Source organism: Phoca vitulina, unplaced genomic scaffold (assembly GCF_004348235.1).
Source record: "Phoca vitulina isolate PV1807 unplaced genomic scaffold, GSC_HSeal_1.0 scaffold2, whole genome shotgun sequence".
Taxonomy (NCBI): Eukaryota; Metazoa; Chordata; class Mammalia; order Carnivora; family Phocidae; genus Phoca; species Phoca vitulina.
Genome location: NW_022589705.1, coordinates 79,812,118 through 79,821,283, shown reverse-complemented (window position 1 = coordinate 79,821,283; position 9,166 = coordinate 79,812,118). Strand labels below are relative to the sequence as shown.

The 9,166-nt window shown below is 44.1% G+C and overlaps 1 protein-coding gene across 2 annotated transcripts in view; it reads right to left on the bottom strand.

Annotated features, from left to right (window-relative positions):
• TAF12 (TATA-box binding protein associated factor 12) overlaps positions 1–9,166 on the bottom strand; it is a 37,350-nt gene that overhangs the window by 8,656 nt on the left and 19,528 nt on the right. For both annotated transcript variants that reach the window (XR_004297660.1, XM_032389882.1), the window contains exon 4: positions 4,921–5,035. Coding sequence is in view for 1 of the 2 variants with exons in the window: in XM_032389882.1 (XP_032245773.1) it covers positions 4,921–5,035 (115 nt within the window). In the remaining variant the exon portion in view is untranslated. The remainder of the gene's footprint in view (positions 1–4,920; positions 5,036–9,166) is intronic.

Below are 9,166 nucleotides of genomic sequence, written 5' to 3'. Positions count from 1 at the left end.
TCTCCCACTCCCCTGCTTGTGTTCCCTCTCTCGCTGTCTCTCTCTCTGTCAAATAAATAAATAAAATCTTAAAAAAAAAAAAAGATTTTATTTATTTGTCAGAGAGAGAGAGAGCACAAGCAGGGAGAGTGGCAGGCAGAGGGAGAAGCAGGCTCCCCACTGAGCAAGGAGCCCAATGCGGGACTTGATCCCAGGATCCCGGGATTATGACCTGAGCAGAAGGCAGACGCCCAACCAACTGAGCCACCTAGGCGTCCTTCCTCCAATATTTCTTTGAAAATAAAAATGCTGAAGGCTTCTGCTAATAATATCTGTTTTCAGTACTTGAAAGTGACACTGAGATCATTCTTTGGGAATGAAACTTTACAATCCACACAAAGTGGATCAGGATATGGATCTGCAAAGTCTCTTTAAAGAAAGAGTAGTGGTGCGCATGGCTGACTCACTTGGTGGAGCATGCGACTCTTGATCTCAGGGTTTTGAGTTCAAGCCCCACATTAGGTGTAGAGATTACATAAAAAAATAAAATCTTAGGGGCACCTGAGTGGTGCAGTCGGGTGAGCAACCATCTCTTGGTTTCAGCTCAGGTCCTGATCTCGAGGTCGTGGGACTGAGCCCCGACTTGGGCTCCGCACTTAGCAGGGAGTGTACTTAAGACTTTCTCTCCCTCTCTCTCTACCCCTCCCCCTGGCTCTCTCTCTCTCAAATAAATAAATAAATCCCGGATCGCTGGGTAGCTCAGTTAGTTAGGTGTCCAACTCTTGGTTTCAGCTGAGATCATGATCTCAGCGTCAAGGGATTGAGCCCCCATCTGGCTCCTCACTCAGCATGGGGTCTGCTTGAGAGTCTCTCCCTTTCCCTCTCCCTGCTTGTTCTCGCTCCAAAATAAATGAATAAAATCTTTTAAAAAATTAAAATAAATAAATCTTTAAAAAAAATTTTTTTTAAATCTGAAAAAAAAGCTACCAGGCAAGAATGCACACACATTAAATATGTGTAGCAAAATATTTAAATATGCATTTATTTTTTAAGATTTTATTTATTTGACAGAAAGCATAAGCTGGGGGGAGGGGCAGCAGGAGAGGAGAAGCAGGGCTCAATCCCAGGACCCCAGGATCACAACCTGAGCCGAAGGCAGACACTTAACTTGACTGAGCCACCCAGGTGTCCCTAAATGTGCATGCATTTATATTTTATATAATATTAATGTAATAGCAACAACAATCATTTAGTGACTAAAAGGTATAGTAAAAATGTGTGGCATAGGGGTGCCTGGGTGGCTCAGTCGTTAAGTGTCTGCCTTCGGCTCAGGTCATGATCCCAGGGTCCTGGGATCAAGCCTTCCATCAGGCTCCCTGCTCCGCAGGAAGCCTGCTTCTCCCTCTCCCACTCCCCCTGCTTGTGTTCCCTCTCTCGCTGTCTCTCTCTGTCAAATAAATAAATAAAATCTTTTAAAAAAAATGTGTGGCATAGGGCGCCTGGGTGGCTCAGTTGGTTAAGCGACTGCCTTCGGCTCAGGTCATGATCCTGGAGTCCCAGGATCGAGTCCCGCATCGGGCTCCCTGCTCGGCAGGGAGTCTGCTTCTCCCTCTGACCCTCCTCCCTCTCATGCTCTCTGTCTCTCATTCTCTCTCTCTCAAATAAATAAATAAAATCTTTAAAAAAAAAAAAAATGTGTGGCATAAAGCAACATTGTACAAAGCATTCCATGCACATTATGTCATTGAACTTTCATATTTCTCAAGACTTTATCCATCAGAAGGGGAGGTTAGTCAATTATGCAAGTATAGGAAATCGGGTCAGAAGCAAACCCAGCTCTGCCCATCCCAGTCTGTCAGGAGAGAGGTGGTGTCCAGAGTTTACAGCTCCATTGGCAAGCTTATCTTTGTTGGGGTAGTGGTGTGCAGCAGACCTAGGTGGTCTGGTGCCATTCAATACCAGGTTCCCTAATTCCCCACGCTCCGATCCCATACCCCCTAAGCAATCTTCTGATTATGATTCAGCCTCCATTAGGCCTGCTACAGAAGCTGTTCTGGCCATGCAGAATTGTGAGTATTCTTGTTGCTGTGATAATTACTTCTCACCCTTAATGAATAACCTAATATTCTAATTGTATTATCAATAATTAAAATACAAAATATTTAAAAATAGGAATGCCAAACTCTCAAAGTAATATAATCTGTTGTGTGTGGGGTTTTTGAGGCAAGATATACATAAAATTTACCATTTTAACCATTTTTTAGTATACAGTTCGGTGGCATTCAGCACATTCACACTGTTGTGCAACCATTACCACTATCCATTTCCAAAACGTTTTCATCATCTCAAATTAAAACTCTGTACATATTAAATAACTCCCCATTTCCCCTCCCACAGCCCCTTGTCACCACCATTCTACTTTCTGTCGCTATCAATTTGCGTTGTGATGGTTTTAAAACATGTCTGCAAATTCTGTTACATGCCTCCCATCAAGAAGTGCAGCCTAGGGATGTCTGGGTGGCTCAGTGGTTAAGCGTCTGACTTCAGCTCAGGTCATGATCCCAGGGTCCTGGGATCGAGCCCCACATCGGGCTCCCTGCTCGGTGGGAAGCCTGTTTCTCCCTCTCCCACTCCCCCTGCTTGTGTTCCTGCTCTCGCTCTCTCTCTCTCTGTCAAATAAATAAATAAAATCTTAAAAAAAAAAAGAAGAAGAAGAAGTGGAGGCTATGTTCCTTCCCCTTGAACCTGGCCATATCTTTGTGATAGCCTCAAAGAATAGAATTTAGGGAGTGCCTGGGTGGTTCAGTCGGTAAAGCATCTGACTCTTGATTTTGGCTCAGGTCATGATCTCAGGGTCTTGAGATCGAGCCCTGCATTGTTGGCTCCGAGCTCAGCCGGGAGTCTGCTGCTCTCCTTCTCCCTCTCCCCCTGCCCCTCCCCCTGCTTGCATGCCCCCCCCAATAAATAAATAAATAAATAAATAAATCCATACATACATAAATCTATCTTTAGGAAAAAAAATAGAATTCAGTAGGAATGATGCTGTGTGACTTCAGACACTACATTAGTAAAGGCCGTGCAATTTCTGCCAGGTGGTTATGGGACACACATCCTGGGAGCCTTCAGCTACCATGTAAGAAGTCCACCTATCCTGGGACTGCACAGGATGAGACCGTGTTGAGAGACTGCAGAGAGAGGGAGACCTGTGGAGTCCCAGGTTGTTCTTTTTTTTTTAAGATTCATTTATTTTAGAGAGAGAAAGAGAGAGAGCACGAGCAGGAGGGGCAGAGGGAGAGGGAGCAAGAATCTCAAGCAGACTCCTCACTGAGCCTGACTCAGGGCTCAATCTCACAACCCTGAGATCACAACCTGAGCCAGAACCAAGATTTTGACACTTAACTGACTGTGCCACCCAGGCGCCCCTGGAATCCCAGCATTTTGAGAGTTTCTAGCCCCAATATCAGACTTGGACATGATGAAACTCTGTTATGGGTCGAATTGTGTCCCTCAAAAAAGACATGTTTAAGTCCTAACCCCCAGTACCTCAGAATATACTGGAAATAGGGTTATTGCAGATACGATTAATTAAGATGAGGTCGTACAGGAGTAGGGTGGGCCCTTAATCCTGTATGACTGGCATCCCACGAGAGGAGAAGAGACAGAGAGAGGGACACACACAAGGGAGAAGGCCACGTGAAGACCGAGGCATAGACAGAGTGACGCAACTATACGCAGGGGATGCCAAGGATTGCTAGCCACCCAGCAGCTAGGAAAAGGTGAGGAAGGATTCTTCACAGAAGCATTGGAGGGATCACGGCCCTCCTGATACCTTGATTTTAGGTTTTTGGCCTCCAGAAATGTGAGAGAATAAATTTTGTTGTTTTAAGCTACCTAGTTTGTGGCACTTTGTTACAGTAGCCCTAGGAGACTAATACATCTTCCTTCAAAACAATCTCAGCCCTAGGTACCACCTGACTTTAATTACATGAGAGACCCTCAGCAAAACTGCCTAGCTAAGCCCAGTCAACCCCCAGACATATGAACAAAATAAACAATTGTTACTATTTTAAGCCACTGTTATCATTTTAAGTTTGTTACCTAATAATAGATAATTGGAATATCTGTCTTCTGTTATTAAAACCAGCAATATGAACCAGAAGTATGTTACTTATTCCACCAAGATTACCAGCACTTCCCCAAGCTGTATCTTCCTGTCACCGGGAAGGAAGCCTTTCAGTAATTACTCATGGGTTGATCTATACTGAATCCCTTAATTTCTTCTGCCTCATTCAGTTGGCCTGATTATCTTTGTACTCACAAGATTGTTCACTTTCTTTTGAGCACACTGTAACCAGTGCAGAAGGGGGCTTATTCATTTCCCAAGTGATGATGTTAGCAATGTTAGCGAGTATCTCTCAGAAAAACCCAAGCTTGAATTTAGTGTCTGGTAAGTAGAAAAATGGAATACAAAATTATATGTACATTATGATTATAATTTTTGGGGGGGGGAATGGATAAATAGGCTAAAAACTGGAAGAGAAACACCATTATTTAAATGGTGGAAACATAATAGCTACATTTACAAAACTCTTACTTTGTGCTAGGGCCCGAGTCACCTGACAAATATAACCCATAATTCTCACGATCACCGTGTAAGGATGATATTATGATCTCTACTTTACAAATGAGAAAACAGGCTCTAAGAGAAAGTAAGGAGGAAGGACAAGGTGATACAGATAGAAAGTGGCAAACCCAATGCCTGGGCTTATTCTCCTGACCATGGATGGATTTCTCTTCTCTATGTGATGCTAATTGAATGAATACATCTATCCCGGAGCCCAAAAGTCTAATCCTGACATGAAAGTTCCTCTGACTACATGTTCCTGGTGGTCCTGAAGGAGCAACAGTGTGGATGCCTCAGGGAGAAACGAGACAACATACCTAGATGCAGCTGGACATCTTTCACCTCCAGGGTGCTGGACTTGCGATGCCGAGCAAGCTGGCAGGCCGCTGTCACCACACTCTCAATAAAATCATCAGCAATCTGCAGCAGCATCTGGGAGACAAAAGTGGGGGAGAGTAACCATGACATTGGCAGAACAGGCTCCTGTTGCTGGGACAACTGTGTCTGCTTGAATCACATATTTAGTTAGGCTTTCTATTAGAAGGCCTGGAATCAGCATTTGGACTACGGTGAAGATGAGGAGGAGTGAGGACAACACTAGAAACACATCAACTCATTAAGCAGCTTGAGTGCAACTCACACGTTTCTGAGGACGTTATTCTCTGTACTTTCTACCTAGAGGGATCAACCAGCCCAATCCCTCACCCTCATATTTTCTTCAGAATTAAGTGGGAAAACAAAAGTGAATCATTATACTTCCTCATTCACAGTCTCCTAAAGCATTTTTATTTCCATTAATCTCACCGAGTCCTTATACTAATCCTGCGAAAAAAGTGGGGCAGGGATTTTATCCTCCTTCTATGCAGAAGGGTGCTGACTCACGGCCATGCAACTGCTAAGCAGTGGACCCAGGATTTGACTTTGAGGTTCCATGTCCAAAACCTGGGTTCTTTCCACTTCATTATCAATTATCCTGGACTATGTGAAGAGTAAAGTCAGAATTCTGAAGCTAAAAATCTACGTGAAAAAAATTGGAATTTTCGTCAGTCAGTTCGTTCCCCATGGCTTCCTCTGCTGACCAAAAATAAAAAAGAATTACAACCATGGATAGACATTACTTATTCTGCTAGACCATTATTGCATTGTCATCTTTCCTATGAAACCAAATGGATACCATCTAATGGAGAGACCGACCCTCCCTCCCTCCCTCCCTCTCTCTTTCTTTTTAAAGTAAGCTCTTGGGGCGCCTGGGTGGCTCAGTTGGTTGGGCGTCTGCCTTTGGCTCAGGTCGTGATCCCAGGGTCCAGGGATCGAGCCCCGCATCCGGCTCCGTGCTTCTCCATCTCCTCTGCCCCTCCTCCCTGCCTATGCTCTCTCTCTCTCACACTCTATCTCTCTTAAATAAATGAATAAAACCTTAAAAATAAAGAAAAAGTAAGGTCTATGCCCAACGTGGGGCTTGAATTCACCACCCCAAGACCAAGAGTTGCACGCTCTACCAACTCAGTCAGCCAAGCACCCCCTAATGGAGAGATTTCTGATTAAACATGGCAGATCAATTCCAAAAATGACCTCCTCTCCTTCCCTAAATGCACTAAAATAACAGTAAAGGAAAAAAAGACATATAAATCCACAAAGACAATAAGAACAGAAGAGAAAAACTTAAGAGAATCCAATTTTAAAGTAAAATTTTTTTTAAAGATTTTATTTATTTATTTGACAGAGAGGGAGAGAGAGCACACACAAGCAGGGGGAGCAGGAGAGGGAGAAGCAGGCTTCCCACAGAGCAGGGAGCCCGATGCGGGGCTCGATCTCAGGACCCTGGGATCAAGACCTGAGCAAAAGGCAGACGCTTAACCGACTGAGCCACCCAGGCTCCCCTAAAGTAAATTTTTGCCAAAGAGATAACAGAGGAAAAGTGGGATCTGATATAGCAGACGGAAGGCACAACATAAGTGCCCATCGAAAGGACACCAATGAGAATTGACCTGATTTACCCCCTGCAACTCCTAGAAGATCCAGGTTCTGGAAGTGCCATTTATCACAGAATATTGGGCTGAGGCATGGAACTAAAGACTGAGAAATTACTACATGTCTATATACAGACTAGTCTCCCATGCCCCCACACTCCAAAAGCAGCCAAGTGACCTCCCCACACATACCTGACCCAGAACACAGTAGGTTTATTCCCTCGAGAACTGAATAGGCATGGCTCTGGATTAGAATACACCAGACACAGCAGAGGGAGGGGACAGACACAGCCTCCCTCTCTTGCCTTTCTCCCAGAATGTCAGAAGCTAGAGATAAACCCTCCAGATAGGAGCCTGGAGGATTTTTCTCTGGAGATCCTAAACAACTCCAGAGAAAAGACTTACAGATGCTGACATGTAGAGAATCCCCTATAAGAAGGCTGACTTGTGGACAAATTATTCTTTTTTTTTTTTTTTAAAGATTTTATTTATTTATTTGACAGAGAGAGAGAGAGCACAAGTAGGCAGAGCAGCAGGCAGAGGGAGAGGGAGAAGCAGGTTCCCCGCCGAGCGGGGAGCCTGACGTGGGGCTCGATCCCAGGATCCTGGGATCGTGACCTGAGCCGAAGGCAGACGCTTAACCGACTGAGCCACCCAGGCGCCCCGTGGACAAATTATTCTGAAGTGAAGCCAGTGGTTTGCTAAAACTGGCTGAGTGGAGCTCATAAAAGCCAATTGATTATATGCATTTTTTCACAATCTTAAAGTCACTAACATGTGGATAGCTTAAAACAGGGCATATTGGGAATATTTACACCATAGAAATTATGAAATGTTAAAAATTAGGGTCTTTCTCTCCACAGAGTTGGTTGCTAAACATTTACCAGTACATTACTGAATGAAGCCCATCAGTAAGTTCTGCTTGAAATCAGTTATTTATTTGTTTATTTTAACAATAAAGATTTTTTTTAAGGTTTTATTTATTTATTTGACAGAGAGAGACACAGCGAGAGGGGGAGTGGGGGAAGGGGAGTGGGAGAAGGAGAAGCAGGCTACCTGCTGAGCAGGGAGCCCGACATAGGGCTCGATCCCAGGACCCTGGGATCATGACCCAAGCCAAAGGCAGTCACTTAATGACTGAGCCACCCAGGCGCCCCTCAAATCAGTTTTCTAGTGGCTCAGTCTTTAAGAACAGATAGTCAAGAACACCAAACATGTGAAGAAAATCTCCAACACTAAAAAGAAAATAAACAAACCAAAGGAGAAAAAAGGGACCCAGAAGACACTAAGATAATGCAGGGAAAAGAAGAAAATGTCAAAAAATGTAATTCCTCAGAGAGAAAGGTAAGAAAAGATATTGTAAGCATAAAATAATAACAGAGTGGCTTAGGGATAAAACGGACCAATTAGGGGCACCTGGCTGGCTCAGTCAGTACCGTGTGCAATTCTTGATCTCGGGTTGTGAGTTTGAGCCCCACGCTGGGTGTAGAGATTACTTACAAAATCAAATCTTAAAAAAAAAAAAAAAGGACAAACTAGTCAACAAGAAAAGCTCATGGGCATTAAAATTTTTATGCCAAAAAAAACCCCCCAAAAAACCTTAAAATAGGTTTAGAAGATAAACTAAGGAAAATCTCCCTAGCAAATAGAACTTAGAATTTCAAAGTAATGAGGGACACCTGGGTGGCTCAGTCGGTTAAACGTCTGCCTTCAGCTCAGTCATGATCCCAGGGATCAAGTCCCACATCAGGCTCCTTGCTCAGCGGGGAGCCTGCTCCTCCCTCTGCCTGCCGCTCTCCCTGCTTGTGCTCTCTCTCTCTCTGACAAATAAATAAATAAAATCTTAACAACAAAAAAAGAATTTCAAAGAAATGAAAAATAGGAGAGCAAAGACAAAAAAACCTAAGAGGATCAATACAGAAGGTTCAATATTCAACCGTCATTACAAAATGAAAGAGATGGGGCATCTGGGTGGCTCAGTTGGTTAAGAGTCCAACTCTTGGATTCGTTTGGCTCAGGTCCTGATCTCATGATTGAGCCCTGCATCGGACTCTGTGCTCAGCGGGAATCTGCTTGGATATTTTCTCCCTGTGCCCCTTCCCCCTGCTCATGCGTGCTCTCTCTCTCAAATAAATAAATAAATCTTAAAAAAAAAAAAGAGGGCACCTGGGTGGCTCAGTCGTTAAGTGTCTGCCTTCAGCTGGGGTCATGATCCCAGGGTCCTGGGATCCACCCCACATCATCGGGCTCCCTGCTCAGCGGGAAGCCTGCTTCTCCCTCTCCCATTCCCCCTGCTTGTGTTCCCTCTCTCTGTCAAATAAATAAATAAAATCTTAAAAAAATAAAAATAAAAATAAAAATAAAAAAGAATGAAAGAGCAAAAACAGAGAAGAAATTATCAAAAAACTAATATAAGAGGGCGCCTGGGTGGCTCACTCAATAAGCATCTCCCTTCAGCTCAGGTCATGATCCCAGGGTCCTGGGATCTAGCCCCATATCGGGCTTCCTGCTCAGCGGGAAGCCTGCTTCTCCCTCTCCCACTCCCCCTGCTTGTGTTCCCTCTCTCGCTGTGTCTCTGTCAAATAAATAAATA